Source organism: Odontesthes bonariensis, chromosome 22 (genome assembly GCF_027942865.1).
Source record: "Odontesthes bonariensis isolate fOdoBon6 chromosome 22, fOdoBon6.hap1, whole genome shotgun sequence".
Classification (NCBI taxonomy): domain Eukaryota; kingdom Metazoa; phylum Chordata; class Actinopteri; order Atheriniformes; family Atherinopsidae; genus Odontesthes; species Odontesthes bonariensis.
This window is the reverse complement of record NC_134527.1, coordinates 27,927,058-27,942,657: the sequence shown is the minus strand read 5'-3', so window position 1 is coordinate 27,942,657 and position 15,600 is coordinate 27,927,058. Positions and strand designations below refer to the sequence as shown.

Genomic DNA, 15,600 nt, shown 5'->3' with positions numbered 1-15,600 from the left:
AGACGGTTATCTGACAACTTCTCATTGTGTGATGGTTTGGACTTCCAGCCCCCCCCCCCCGACCACATGTCGAAGGGTTATTGGGCAGGACGCTGAACCCCACACACTAACAACGCGTCCAGGGGTGTGTGAATGTGTGCGATAGAGAAAAAGCATTTTGTAGCCTGAAAATTGTACAGACTGAGGTGTGCTGTATGAGTGTGTGAATGGGTGGAGTTTGTAGGGTAAAAGCGCTTTGAGTGGTCGACTAGAAAAGCTCTATATACATAAAGTCCATCCATCATCTTCCTCTTATCTGAAGTCGGGTCTCAGAACCAACAGGTCCAGGAGTTAAACCCAGACATCCATCGACACTCTCCAGCTCCTTCTGGGGGATCCCGAGGCGTTCCCAGGTCAGATGGGATATATAATCCCTCCAGTGAGTTCTGGTTCTGCCCCTGGGCCTCCTACCAGGAGGCATCCTAACCAGATGAACCACCTCAGCCGACTCCTTTCTGTGTGGAGGAGCAGCGGCTCTACTCCGAGCTCCCTCCAGATGGTGGAGCTCCCCCCCCTATCTCTGAGGCTGAGCCCAGCCCTCCTCTGAAGGAAACTCATTTCAGCCGCTTGTATCCACAACCTCATTCTTTTGGTCACTACCCAGATCTGTGACCACAGGTGAGGGTTGGAACAAAGATGGAGCAGTAAACTGAAGGCTGTAGAAGCAGTGCTGGTAAAAGTAGTAGAAATAAATGATAATAAAAGATATTTTTCTCGATCAACAACAATATCCAGACACTTCCTGTTTGTACATCGAACTAAAGATTTTTAAACATTCCTTAAATTAACTCAGGAGACATCAGACTCAGTCTGACCTGACAGCAGTGTGTGTTGATGGGATTCGTGTTGTTCTAACGGTTATTTAACACATTTGACGTCTGAACAAACACTGGATTCCTACTGACCACCAATGAAGCACTTTTCTGACGACAATGAGCAAATAAACAACGTGACCCACCTGTCCCGATTCTTCGTTAGTAGATTTCTCTCTATTCCCTCCATCAAGTTCTCAAAACATAAGTGCATGGCTTGCTGCTTCTCAGGAGGCTGACTGTTGACGATGCTGTTCCTCAGGTCAGCAAAATACTGCGGGACACCCAAACACACGTGTCAAAACGTTCAGCAAAGCCTCAGAGGCGAGGCGTACCGGCGGCGCTTACCTTCTCGTTGAGCAGGATGAGGCCTAACAGAGGCCGCGACATCGACCACTGGTTCCTGCAGTCCTCGAAGATGATGATGTTCAACACGGTGGACAGCATCTGCGTGACAATCACAGTTTTAACTCGGAGTGTGTGTGTGTGTGTGTGTGACGGAGAGGAAACGTGTCTCAGGTGTGAGCTCATCACCCCACCTGCTGGATCATCTCCGGGTGCTGCTGCATGATGTGCAGGAACCGGTCATCCGACGCCATGGGGGCGGGGCGCTTCTTGGTGGAGCGCGACAGCTGCTTGAACAGGTAGGTGACGATGTGGTCCAGACTGGAGCAGCAGCCGGTGCACACCATCGTGTCTGAAACACACACGCACACATGTAGCAACCACAACAAACGCACTCCTCAAAGTCAAAGCTGAGCGCCGGCCGCTTACCGAGTGCCGTGAGACCTTCCGATATCGAAGACAGGATGTACATGACAACGTGTGGCTCCAGACTGGCGATGAAGTTCATGTGGTCCTGAGTCAGCACCTCCAGCAGAGAGTAGAAGGACTGGCTGAGCTTGGGATAATCCTGCAGGGACCAGAGCAAAACGTCCGGGTCAGAGGTTCCTCCACGACTCCATCAGAGATCTCAGCGGTTATTTCTCAGCAGGATTGGATTTTATGCTTCTAATTCTTACGTTCCCTCCCTCTTTGTCTCACACTCATGCAGCACTTTGAATGATCATTTGTGAGAAGATGTTTTTCTTCAAAACATCTGAAATGGTTAAGCAGCTGTAACCATAGTAACTACGCACAGCAAAGATGGCGGCTGTAGCCTGAACGTGTTTAGAAGTTACTGAAAACTTTCATCACATCTGAGGTTTTTCTTATGTTACACAAAACCCCTTTTACAGACATTTTGCAACGTTAACATAAATCAAAATGAAGCAGGTTCGAAAACAGCCTCGACTGTCTGATAATGAACGACGGTGTGGCTCGACGTACTAGTAAGTCACTGTGAGGGATGGACAGCAGTAGTTTGATGAAGGTCTGTAAGGCGTTGTCCAGAGCGTCGTCGCCGTACAGACGGAAGACCCCGAAGTTGACGTAGTTTCCGCTGAGCACCGCCTTCAGCATGGCGAAGCACACGCTGACGCCCTTCAGCTTCACGCCGTACACCTGGTCCTTCGGGACTTCTCCCAGCGTCAGGATGCGATTCCCTGGAAATAAAAAAAGGGCCGGATTTCAGGACATTTCACAGCATCTGTTGCTTTCCATCAAGTTTCCCGGACTGAGAGTCTCCGGAGGCGAGAGGAACGAAGCTGGGTGTGGACTCTGGCCTCAGTACCGTAGGTCGTGATCATCTTGCTGGTTTCCCTGAACAGCAGGATGCCGTTTGGTGATGACACGTCAAACTGAAGCCTCTGGGATCTGGAGGAAAAAAAACAAACGACTTTTATCACATCATCACAGTACAGCCTACCTGACTTACCCAATGAGATTATTCCAAGAGAAACTCTTTTTTTAATAAAGGTTGTGAAAATATCGGGTGAAGGGAAAGGAACTTACACATTTCATATTAAGTTAAAATAAACATTTAAGACGTAAATTCAAAGTACATCTAAAGGTTTAACTTTAAGTTTTAAGGATAAGCGTTAAAGGAACTTTGGGAAATGATCAACTGGCTGACAGGTGGAATCAGTAACTGCTCATCTGATTACAATTCAGTGTTGGAAAAATTCCCCTTTTTTTGTTCTTGGGAGAATATATTAGGGTGTCTGAGGTCACCAAGAAGTGTAAATCTCCACCCAAAAAATGTAGAACCCCCCCCCCCACACACGCACACAGTTAATGGCCAAAGACTTTAGGTTCAACCAGTTGGGATCTATTCCAAACGTCCTGGTACCAGGATACCCTCACTGTTCACATCAGAGCTGCTTTAGCTGAATGAGGAAAACCTGCTTAATATTAGACAGGTGTTTGTGATGTTACAACATCTGTGTGGATAAAATAATCCCTCTGACTACATCAACAACAAGTTTCTGGAGAATTCTGCATTAAAATGAGTTTAATGGGACTCATCACCTCCTCAATCTGTGACATCAATAAGCTCAAACAGAGGAGAAGCAGCTGTTGGAGCGCCCTCTGCTGGAGCTGTGTGTTACCTGTTGTGCACAAGCTCCGCCATGAGTTTGAGGACAGGTGTGGTGCAGGCCGGGTCGTGGTACCAGAGCTCGATGGCCCGCTGAAGGATGGGCATGTAGGCTGGATATCTGCACAGCTGGTTAAAGACACTCCTTCACACATGTAAAGTTAAAGTTTCAGATGATTCATTCAGGTCACCTGCTGCCAGCTGTAAGGATACATCCAGTCGAACAGCATCATGAAGCTGGTCTTAGCGTTGAAGGCGAACGCGATGCCTCGCAGGTCTCGGACCAAACCCACTAAAGTTCTCTGCAGACGGGGAGACGGTTACAGCTGAGCCGAACGTTCACATCCAGCCTTTTTTTTTTTTTTTTTTTTTTTTAAATAATTCACATTAAACACACCTCTTTGTTCTGTGGTGATGATGTCATTTATGACAGTATAAAGGCCGAACACATAGGCCATTTGACTTTTTCTTCTTCACAGAATTTGTTTTAAACGTTACTTTTCATGCAGTAAATGTGAAGTTCATCCATCTCTCACGTGAAGCAGACTGAAATGTGTTTCTGTTGACTAAAACTTCAATTCCTCAGCTGATATTCGTCTAGAACTGTGCAGCCGTGCGTGCGGTGACCACGTGGCCTCACCTTGGCTTCCTGCTCGTTGAATGTGTTTGTGCTCAGCATCTGAGCCACCGTTTCAAACGCAGCCGTCAGAGGCAACATGAACTGTTCAAACTGGTCCTCGTCCTCACCTGAACACACAAAATTCCCAATAAAGAAATGCACGCTTCTGCTGCACAAAGCCGCTCCAAGATGTCACGGTATTTTCAGCCCACGTGTTCAGAGTGAAAGCTCGGAGAAAAGATCTGCATGGAAACATTTCAGATGTTCGTGGTGCAGTTGAACTATTCAACCGACTTTTACCGATGTTCTGTCTTCACGAAACAGTGGAGAATATGTTTAAGCCACCCCTAACACTGTGATGTTATAGATAAGAAAACACACGAGCCAATCATGATGTCTTGCCAACTGTTCTGCCGAACTTGTGACAGAAATGCATCTTTCCTGGACATCAGACAGCTTCCTCCACCTTAATAAAGAGAAAACGGAGTCCTTGTCTGTGCCCCACAGATCTGGGTTGAAGCTCATGGAAACTCTGGGTCCCCTTTCTTCCTCTGCTAAATCTTCTATCAGGAACCTTGGGATAACTTTCCACTCAGCATGTCAAATCTCAGTCCCAGTTCAGTCCCATTGTGTCTGAACTGGAAACTGTTCTTCCTGCATTTATTTGATTGTAAAACTCTTGTTCAGAACGCTGCTGCGAGGCTTCTAACGAAGTCCTCTAAGTCCTCACATGTCACACCATCAACCTCAGAGTCCATGGTTTGGACTTTCAGAGCTCTGCATGGACACATCACAGAACTTTCCCATCCTCAGCAGGTCCCTGAAGTCATGTGACCAGGGCCTGAGATCTCTGGACTCTGTTTTGGTCAACTTCTGTTTTTGTGTGAAGCAGTTTGTGATATTTATCTTGAAATGTGCTATACTAATAAATATCCATTTCATTTTCCTGATATGACACTCTTTCCTTTGTCCTGACGTCGTCCACAGCCGGAAATATTCCACATCAACAATGTTTGTGTCAATAGGTTTATATGATAAATGCCACTGTAGTAAAAAAATAATAATACAAATCATCATATATATGTGACAGAAATGAACTTTTCTGCTTTATTCTTTAGTTTCAGCTTCTGTTATCATCGACATTTTTTTTTAAATTTATCGCTCAGTTTTCAATTTGTTCTATTTTTGTTTAGTATGAATATATTTAATTTCTTTCTTTGTTGATTTTCGGCCTTTATTTCTTTCCTTTGCACCGTATTGATCTATTTATTCACTCCGAATGATTTTATTTTGACTTCATTACACATTATGTTTTATGTAAGTTTTGTAATTTCCCAGCATGCTCTTTGATGATTGCTTTGTTCATGTTTGGCTGAGTTGTTCTCAGTGATGTGACAAACTCTGAACACCTAAATGGTCAGATATCAAACTGTGTGTGTCTGTGTGTGTGTGTGTGTGTGTGTGTGTGTGTGTGTTTACCTAAGTCGACCATCAGCAGGCGCCCCAGTGCCGTGTAGAAGGTTGTTCGACACCTCATGTCACTCAGGTTGGACTGGTTGTTCACCCCCAAGAAGGAGAAGTGTTCGCTCTGCCGCAGAAAGACACAAAAACACACTTCTTACACAGAATAAACACAGAGAGTCTGTTCAGAGTCTGAACTGCGAAGCAGTGAGCTGTGAAATGAGCTGGTTGACCACTGGATGGAAACACTCACCGTGTGGTTGTTCAGCATGAACTGGACCGCGCTGAGCTTCACCAGCTTCCTCACACTGCTGTACGTGCACGGAAAATGTCAAGGAGAAAACACACACACCTGTAGGAGAGCGTTCAACACGTGTTCACTGGCAGATTTAAAGGACTGAGTTCTCGTGGAAATATTTCTTTGACGCTGAATCAGCTGGCTGAAGGAGCTCGTCTTCATAGTCGAGGTGTTCCACGTCTCTGTGGTTGGAAAAAGAAATGTCCAACACGCACGAAAGCTCTAAGAACTTAAAATGTCCTCTTAAAGTATGTTTATACGCAGCTTAACTACGCACGAGGAGCCCGTTTGTTCAGGATCCTCCATCTGTTGCTTTCACTGTGGAAATGAGTGTATCGGAGGTGTGTTTTAAGTCCAAAACATAGCTGTCAGTAAACGGTTGTAGATGTTCTCTTTGCTTGACGCTCTTCATCCTCACGCTTTTTAAAATCCGGTTCAAAATATATCAAGATGTTCTACAAGTGCAAGTGTAAACCTGACCTTTGGCGCTCCTCTAAAACCAGATTTAATCTTTGCACGAGTGAGATGTAACAGTTTATATGGTTAAATGTGACACTGCTGCAGCAGGAGGAGTCCCACAAAGTTCACCATTCATACAGATAACTACAACTACCAGTATTTTCAACACTCTTCCGTATTTGTATCGTTTAGTTTTTTTTACTTTTTAAGGAGTCCTTTTACCTTTTCTGATCTGTAAATGTCAATCTGTTATAAAAGTGTGGTGTTTGCTGACCTGCTGCCAAATGTTTAAAGTTTAAGAACATTCTTCTTCTCTTGTCCCTGCTCTCTGCAGCTGTTAGCTTGGCTCAAACTTGAGACGTCCTCCTGCTTCTCCAAACAGACGACGCTCTGACCGCCGCCTACTGCAGGTAAGCTACCGACTGCTCAACCCCAAAACATTTTTTAAAATAAATGTTATTTCTGTTCCGATTTAACCTGTGAGCTTGTTTTTCCTACTGTTCCCACCACACACACACACACACACACACACACACACACAGTAAGGATATCCTAACGAGAGGTCGTTCAGCAGCTGGAGTGTCTTGGAGGTGATTGGTTCACACTGGCCCCAGTACTTCAAGTTTGTGATGCTGAAGGAGAGAAAACGATTCATCAGTGATCCAAACGGGTTGTGAAAGATTCATTAAAACAGATTTGATCCAAATGAACCCGAACGCTCAAGAGACAAACTTCCTGGAAGAAAACAAGCTCCCCCCACAGTTCTGGACAGGCTTCATCATGAGGTGGAGTTTACCCGTTACCGTGGAGACTGAGAGCATCACATAACCGAGGTGAAATATAGGGCAAAGGACAGCAAGCGATTGATTAGGTAATAGATTGATTGGATAACTATTTAAAAGGAAAACATTTACATCGTGAACCAGCTTTTAGTCCAAAAAACCTATTTTTATCCAAATGTTCCTCCTCCTGATATTGATAACAGGACTATCGAACAGCAGCTATTAGCTTTCTAGCTAACATCCAGCTGTGTTAACATCTGTTCGCTCCTCTCCTACTGTCTCTGCTTTCATAAACTGTATTTTAAAGCAGCTGAAATCCTAATTAAGCCTCTTATTTCCTGTTTGTCTGTTATCAGAAAACACAGTGACTCAGAAACAGAGAGTGAAATAACAGCAGTTAACACGACACCTTAACCAGCAGTCGCTGATTTTATAGATACAACACGGTCTAATAAAATGAGCCGTTTTTATTCTGGTTGGACTTTGATGTGAGTCAGAATATTAGTTCACATTAACAGCTTACAGGCTGAAGCTGCTCTGATGGGCAGAGGCACATTGATGGTGTGCTTGTGCTAGTGGGGTAGTTCTGGTGACATTTCAACAGAAATTAGCCACCATTTGTCCAACACACACAAAAAAAATGCCCCAGCTTCCTTCTGTTCTCTGCTAGCGTCCTTCTCAGCTAACAGGCCTATTGATTCCCATTAAAATGCTAACAGGGAAATGTGAACTCGATATGTGAACTGGCTGCTTTCTGCTGAGATGCTGTAGCATTGACGTTGTGCTCTGGTGATAGGCTAACTGGCTTTTACAATGGTCACACTGTTCAGTATTTTCTCTTTTCTTTTCTTTGAAATGCTTCTAAACTTTAGTAATTTTTCCTCGTTTTCTCCGGTGTCCTCCATCAAAGCAAGCTGCTACAGCGCGTGCGCATGTTGTGCGACAGTAATAACTGTCCGTGTGAAACAGGGCGACCGCTGAGCAGAACATGTTGGTGGGAGTTAAATGAAGCATCGAAGCTGATCATTTACATCGATGATTCAACAATTTCAAGATTTCTAAACTTTAATTATCTGATTTTCTTCCTCACAGACCACATCCATATCCACAAATAAGAGTGAATTTACTCACATTTTCCCTATAAAGACACTGAGTACCATCGTCTCGTCGTTCAGCCCCAAAACTTCTGATAATCGTCGATAAAGCTAAGAAACAAAAACACAAACAGTTAAAATAATAAAAAAAACATACAACTCACAAGTAGACAACACATCGCATGACCTACACTCATTACATCAACTGAGGTCAGCTTGGACCACCCAACATAAAAGATATTCAACAGCTCTGCTGATGCTGCCTTCTGTTTTTTTACTTTAAGACTGAAACTGTTACAGCTGTGAAAAACAAAGTAGATCCTCTTTAAAGGTGACATATTCTGTAAGAACCCCTTCTTCGTGTTTCTGGGAGCATATATTAGGGTGCCTGAAGTTTTAGTTCCCCTTTGTTTGAAAGTTCCTCATTTAACGAGAAATTCTGATTTACATTTCAAAAGGTATGTCACTCCTTAAGTTGACTCCACCTCCTCTACTAAGCCCCGCCCAATCACATCCACCCTGCTTGATGGATGAAGCCAGCTTCTGATGGAAATGTTCTGCTGTCAGCTGTACTAAGGAGTATGCATCTTCCATCTACCAGCAGCCTCAGAGGGTATAAGAGCCCAGTGGATAAATTATATTTGAGGCTAATGTTCCAGCAGTTAGCTAAAGACTGTCTATGTGCAGCAACCACTTTTCATCCCACTGTTTTAACAACTTGGTCCAGTTCAACGCTGGACTGAAGAAACTGAGCTACAAAGAGGGATCAGTTCCAACTCTATGAGCCTGAACATGATTTATTTTTTCCTTTAGCAGTAGCTAACGCTAACAGCTTAGCTAATGAAGATGACGCACACCAACTTCTAAGGAGTTTCGCTGCAATCTATTGGTTTCCTTAGCTAGGAAATTGTTTTTGAATTGGCTCTATATGAATGAATTGGATTATTTTGTAAATAATTATGATTACAATGAATTTAATTCCAATTGGCTTTAATTGGACTATACTATTTGCGAAAAGTTGCTTCTGTCGTGTTTTATTTGGCAGCTCGTTCAAGCTCGCACTATTTTCTTAGCGGTGGCGGAGTAATATCAACGAACATCCAGTGCAAAATGTCAAATAAAACACGACAGAAGCAACTTTTCGCAATGAAATTTGATATGGATTACCAGTGCACACCAGTAACCACTCCGGTGAGTTGATGATTTTGAAAACGGACGTTTATGGTGCTTTTACGGACCTTTTTGGACATGCACCATGCTTGCCATTCTGAAGCAGATTGAGAAGAATCAAAATTAGGCAAATACCGGAGACAGCAGTAAACATCAAAAAAGCGGTGAGGGGGGTTCTAAAACATTGCAGACGACTCATAAATGAGGCTTAATGTTGAAAATACCGCAGTTCTCCTTTAAGTGCCTTGAGATGACATTTGTTGTATTTGGCGCTATATAAATAAAACTGAATTGAATTGAATTGAGTTGAGTTATTAACATTGCATTATCGGTATGTTTCTGATAAAGATGTAGGTCTCCAAGTACAATTGTTTAATGAGGTTAATATATACAAAATATTTAAACGCAGTAATTAACAGTACACATGCATTACTACGAGTTACACTGTGTACATCTCCGGCTTGGTCCATTACTGTTGATAAGAAAGCATTGTTTACTAGCATCTGCTGCTAACTTACAGCTACACTGCTAAAATATTTCCCTCTGGGATCAATAGAGTAACTATCTGTATCTATATATAGAGCTGGACGGTTTTTGGTATGACTGGAGGAATAGCTTCATTATGTCTGTGTTACTGCATTACATTACACAGCAGACGTCCAGGTTTTGATAACGGGTAACGTACGTAAACGCACCATAACGTTGGTGGGTCACTGTGCTTAAACCAACAGGAATTTTGACCAAAGTCTGTCTCATACATCTCAATAAGACCTTTTTTTTTTTTAATTTTCTTTAACCTTCATCTATACAGGTTAGCCTCATTGAGACCTGTACCAGGTTTTAAATTGAAGTAAAAATAATCTCAGATGAACAACAACACATGACATATTACACTGTGTCATAATTTATTGAACTAAAACTGAGAAAAAACACAGAAACAGTGGAATACGGTTATTATTCATTTTTGTTAGTTTTTAATAATATAACTTGACTGTTTTGGTGTAATACCTGACAGATTCCTGGGATGTTCTCTGAACACAGTTTCTACTTTTCACCATTTATCTGAGATTTTTTTTTGCAGTTTCTGCCTCAAACAAAGAGAAGCTCACATCAACATGGAGCCCATATTTAACAGCACAGCAGTAACAGACTAAAGGTGTGTGTTGCTCTGTAGAATCTGCAGCAGGGTTAATCTCCCTGCACAGAGCTCACCTTTGATGATTTCTGCACCTGGTCGCCGATGTAGATCTTTCTGAACTGTTCAAAGAAACTGAGCATGGCCAGCTCCAGCCTTTCGTTGCCGGCCTGAGCGAGCCGCGAGTCCGTCAGGTTCATCAGCTGGAGCACTCTGACGTAAACACAGAGACCAGGTTGAAAACATGGCGTGCAGTCGGGACTCTTTTCTTCAGTTTAACACCAAGAAAACAGAGAAACCCCACAGGAAGTGGCTCAGCTCTTAAACAGACTGATGCTGGCATCACTTGTTGTACGTTTCCACCTTAATAAAAGGTGAATTAACCATCACGGTTTTCTCTCTGCCTTCTGGTCCCTGACAGGAACTTACCGACAGACTAACTCTCCGTCCATGGCGTCCTGCTCGTCTGTACTCGCAAACGACACTCGTCCACCGATCACGGCTCCGATTATATAAACCAACCATGTTAACCGACCTGCACGCAGAGCAGAGGAGCAGTGAGACCTCACAGCAATAAGAAAAAACTAACAAAAAAACTGAAAACAACATAATAAAGTCGGCCGAGCGTACCTTCCTGCACCGTGATGTCAGCAGCGCTCGAGTTGGTGGACTGCAGCAGCTCCTGGTAGGTCTGCGCCGCCTGGTCGAACAGCTGGACGAGCAGAGCACACGTCTTCTCGTACTCACACCTGCCAATGGTGGATAGCTGGTCCAGCTGCTGCTGGACGAGGCCGGTGTCGTCCAGAGGGTCCTCCAACCCGTCTCTGTTGAGAGAATACACTCGGTTTGTTTCCTCTGATCACCACTTTCTTCATCTTTAAACCCAAACCGACGTTAAACTCAGTCTTCTGTAAAGAACCACAACTTTCTTCAACATGTTGATCCATTTGATAAATTAACTCCTAACTGGACATTCAAACCCTTGATGTAAATTATCTGCTTCGATGCTTCTTTACATCCACACAAACGTGTTCTGTGTGAAACACAGATGTAACGTGTGCCAGCGCTTCCTGCTCCACGAAGGCGGAGGTGTCTTTTACAACAACATCTTCACAGCTCATCGCTACTTCAACTCTAATAAATATGATAATTAGGGCTGGGCAACGATTAAAATTTTTAATCCAATTAATCACATGATTTCCCTGATTAATCAAGATTAATCGCATTTGTACCCAAAATCCAAAAACTAATTCAAAAGTAGTGTATAACATTTAGTATTTAGTTTTATTTTAAATGTACTGCCATATGAATGAAGGTGCCATAACATTTGTTGTGCAAACATACTTTTAACATCAGCATTTTTATGTAGTTTTTATGTAGAAGCCTCGCTCCACTGTCTGTTTTGTTGAATGACTTGCTGCTATCAGTTGTGTGTTTTGCCTTGAAGTGATATTTTAGACTGGAACTACTATGGTGATAAGACAATTCAACTTGGCTGTAAATGCAGGAGTTTTTAAAAAAAAAAAAAAAAAAAAAGATTTTGAAATACGTGCTTTTATGTTGAAACAAGTAAAACAGGAAGTAGCGCCGGTTCGCTCCGTGAGCTTCACACAGAGACCGAGGAGCACCTGTAGCGGTGATGTCCAACTTTAAAATGAAAATGGCCCAGTAAAAGTTCCGTACCCTTCTCCATGTTTGGTGGATCCGCCGATTACTTTCTTTTCCGGTTCCGCAGCAGACAGCAACAGACTTTTACAAAATAAAAGCCTGTGAGCAACAGACTTTTACAATAATAAAATAAATAATAAAACCTGCGTTAATGCGCGATAAAATATTTATCGGCGTTAAATAATTAACAAGTTAATGCGATAATAACGAGTTAACTCGCCCAACCCAAATGATAATAAAATAAAATGAATAAAATAATGACTCCACTTTGCTTAGTATTATTTATTTATGTAGTATTTGTCTACCATATTTGTCCAAATCGCCCGATGCTCGATCGATTCATATCACCGCTGGATGAGTCTGATACAAACTTAATCTCACACAACACAGTCCATCACAGACATTTGATTACCAGTATAAAAGCGACAGTAAAAGTTTAGAAAGTTCAACTGGAAACTCTTTAAAGAGGTCACCCCAAAAAAAAGAGAGCTTTGCTTAAGGTGCCGGGGCAGAAACAACTGAAGCTCGGAGAGAGAAAACCGTTTCATGGCCGGCAACGCATCCAGTCCAACATACACAAAGGAACGTTTAGCATTTTTAAGCCTTTAGCTTCTGCACTGAGAAAAGAAGCAAAGAAAAAAAAGATTTCTTTGCAGTTTTTATTTCCTTGGAGCAACAATCCCTAAATCAAGTTTTAGAGATGGTTCATTAAGGTCCACTTCCACTAATCTCTGATCACACAGCGAATGGTCAGTGAAGAGAGTGGAATGTAAACCTGTAGGTTTGATAGTTTAAATGGACTCTTTTAAACTTAGTTAAGAACAAACATACCCGTTTACTCGAGTAATCAATGGAATAATCGAACGAATACTTACTTAACTAAACCAAAAACCACCGCCTTCAGCTGGTGGTTGCCTCCTTCCTGTTCACACCCACACAGAGCTACATGCTAACTTTCTCTGAGTACACACACCACCACCATCAAGGAAGAAAACGCTTAGTGTTGGAGAGGAAAAATATTGGCGCTTTTCCACTAGCTTGCTTCGGCTCGGCGCGATTGGGTGATGAGTGTCGTCACTGGAAGCGTCATAACGCGGATAACAAAAGCTAGCGTTAGCAACCGTTAGCTTACCTCCAAACGTCGTTGTTTTTAAGCTTGTAACAAAACTCTCCGGTACTTTTCAATACTGTTTTGTCTGGTGGCCAGGAGTCTTCTCTGGCTCTCTTCTCTTGCCTTCTGTGCGACAAAAAGCCACAGGGTGAGCAGCAACACGCGCAGCCGTGTTACGACGACCCCGCCCACGTCGAGGAGGCACGAAGTGTAATGGAAACACAACCAAACCGAGCCGTGGCGAGCCGTGTAGAGCTAGTGGAAAAGCACCATAAGAGTTGGGAAGGTTTTGATCATCTGCTCCACAAACTAAAACTCCTTCTGTTGAGGAGCTTCAGTAAGAACTGAGAAGATGTGAAGTTCAGCTGATATGTTTACATGGCACTGCAAAAACCTACTAACTATTGTGTTAGTTATACCAAAACTAGACTTTTCAAAATACATGCACTAAATGTGCAGCTGTTTCAACACTTTGTGTTGTAGATCTGATATAAAGAAACTGGGTTCTCCACACAATCACCCACAATATGAAGTGAATGATAAGCTCAATTCTGGGTAGGGATGTAACGGTTACCGGTATGATGGTAAACCACGATAAAAAGTGTTGACGATAACAATTACAGCGTTCATTTAAAATATCATTAATATCACGGTTAATAACACGGTATGAAAACCGTGAGTTTAATCCTTCCCAGCCTCATCCGAGTTCTTAATTTGTCGCGCATGCTCACTGCGCAGCCTACAACGTGCATTTCTTGAAGTTGGAATCATGGCCGAAGGTGTAGATGACAGCACTCAGAGTCAGGACATTTATCAGCCCTCTAAGAGGACTAAATCCGAAGTATGGGCATATTTTGTTTTTTATAAGAATGCCGGGGGGACAGTTGATAGAAGATGGTTATCCTGTCTGCAGAACATGCAGGAAAAAAGTTTCCGCTAAAGGTGACAATACGTCAAATTTCCTTGCTCATCTCCGTGATCATCACCCACAACTGTATAGCCAATGCAACGTAAGTTAACGTTTCAGCTCAAATGCATAAATAAATGCATGGTGTGGGGACATCGGGTTGAAGCAAAATGCAATGATCCGTCTGTCTAACTTTTTAATAATGTGTCAATAATCTAAACAGATGCCTATGGCACATGCACATGTTCGTTCAGTGGTGTTAGCGTGGAGCTAATCGGGACACATCTTTAACGTTAGCCTCAGAGCTAGACGGGTGCACATTTGAGTTGCGTTTATCATACAGTTGTAGGCTACAGTATCTCTTTGCATGCATAGAGCCAAAGATTTTCCGCGATAACGGAAAACGGACGGAAATTGCGGAATGTACCCTTTGAAACGGAATTGTAACTTTCAGACGGAAAAATAATTCAAAATCGCCCAAATTCACCTATGTTTTGGCCTGTAAGATTGTATTTCACCCCGTTAGCCTGTATTTCGCTCTGTAACACTGCATTTCGTTTTAAAATAAACACAACAACATTCGCAGTCTGAAACTGTGCAGACTTGCTGCGGCCAAAACGCATGATAGCAGAGGACTGCACTCGGGGCAGACCACAGTAATATCAGATTCGGAAATAGTTCAAAAGCCGATGTTTTTGATAAGATTTTGCAATATAATAAACACGGTTGCACTTTTTTCAGCTTGTGTATGCCTATCAGTGCTTTCTGAACAGATTGAACACACTTTTAAAAATACCGCGATAATACCGAAAACCGTGATCATTTTGGTCACTATAACCGTGAGGTTAAATTTTCATACCGTTACACCCCTAATTCTGGGTGTTATTTAAAGCTCTTTTGTGTCCAGTTTAGGATAAAAAAATAAAAAAAAAGTCCAGTAGGTCAGGTTGTAGTGGGGCGTCCCGTCGGAGCGAAGCTGCAGCAGGTCGTACCTGAGGATGACATGGACCGACTCCAGCCGTGATGTGATGTAGGCCTTGGTCACCTCGGGGGTGTAGGTCTCCAGCAGATGAGGCTCGGTGGCTTTGACGTAAGGGACCGACGCCGCCAGCCGCTGCCACAGACTCAGCAGGTAGTGAACGCTGTTGGGGGCAAACTCCCAGTGCTGGAGGACAGGAGGGCGACAGGTGAGTAACGAACGGGACTTTAAACTGGCAGCGCGGCAGACACCCACCCACCTGCAGACTGGTGACGGTGAAGTTGGCGATGAGCCGGATCACCTCCGGGTAGTTCTCCACTTTCACCAGCTCCCCCAGCTGGTAGTTACTCTTCAGCCTCGCCAGCAGACGGCAGAACTCGTGGTAGTTGTTGGGATCTGGCAAACACTGCGGATTGGCTAATATCCTCTTGACTCCATCCACCAGATGTGAGAGGAACTTCGCTCGCTCCGCGTTGTTGAAGAGAGACCGTCTGACGGAGGCGATCTGAACTAGACATGACAACACCTGCACAGATACGCCCACACCAGACAGACATCAGACAGGAAGCTTTTAAGGTTATTCTGACGTT

General features: G+C 43.3%; 1 protein-coding gene across 1 annotated transcript in view; it reads right to left on the bottom strand.

Annotated features, from left to right (window-relative positions):
- xpo7 (exportin 7) overlaps positions 1-15,600 on the bottom strand; it is a 43,156-nt gene that overhangs the window by 4,158 nt on the left and 23,398 nt on the right. Inside the window, exons 9-26 of the mRNA XM_075456367.1 lie at positions 15,270-15,536; positions 15,024-15,196; positions 10,976-11,169; positions 10,775-10,880; positions 10,423-10,558; positions 8,078-8,151; positions 6,716-6,796; positions 5,661-5,724; positions 5,426-5,534; positions 3,968-4,074; positions 3,541-3,629; positions 3,341-3,448; positions 2,524-2,606; positions 2,181-2,395; positions 1,626-1,764; positions 1,391-1,548; positions 1,200-1,298; positions 998-1,125 (exon numbers count right to left, since the gene is read on the bottom strand). Coding sequence (XP_075312482.1) covers positions 998-1,125; positions 1,200-1,298; positions 1,391-1,548; positions 1,626-1,764; positions 2,181-2,395; positions 2,524-2,606; positions 3,341-3,448; positions 3,541-3,629; positions 3,968-4,074; positions 5,426-5,534; positions 5,661-5,724; positions 6,716-6,796; positions 8,078-8,151; positions 10,423-10,558; positions 10,775-10,880; positions 10,976-11,169; positions 15,024-15,196; positions 15,270-15,536 — 2,330 coding nt within the window. The remainder of the gene's footprint in view (positions 1-997; positions 1,126-1,199; positions 1,299-1,390; positions 1,549-1,625; positions 1,765-2,180; positions 2,396-2,523; positions 2,607-3,340; positions 3,449-3,540; positions 3,630-3,967; positions 4,075-5,425; positions 5,535-5,660; positions 5,725-6,715; positions 6,797-8,077; positions 8,152-10,422; positions 10,559-10,774; positions 10,881-10,975; positions 11,170-15,023; positions 15,197-15,269; positions 15,537-15,600) is intronic.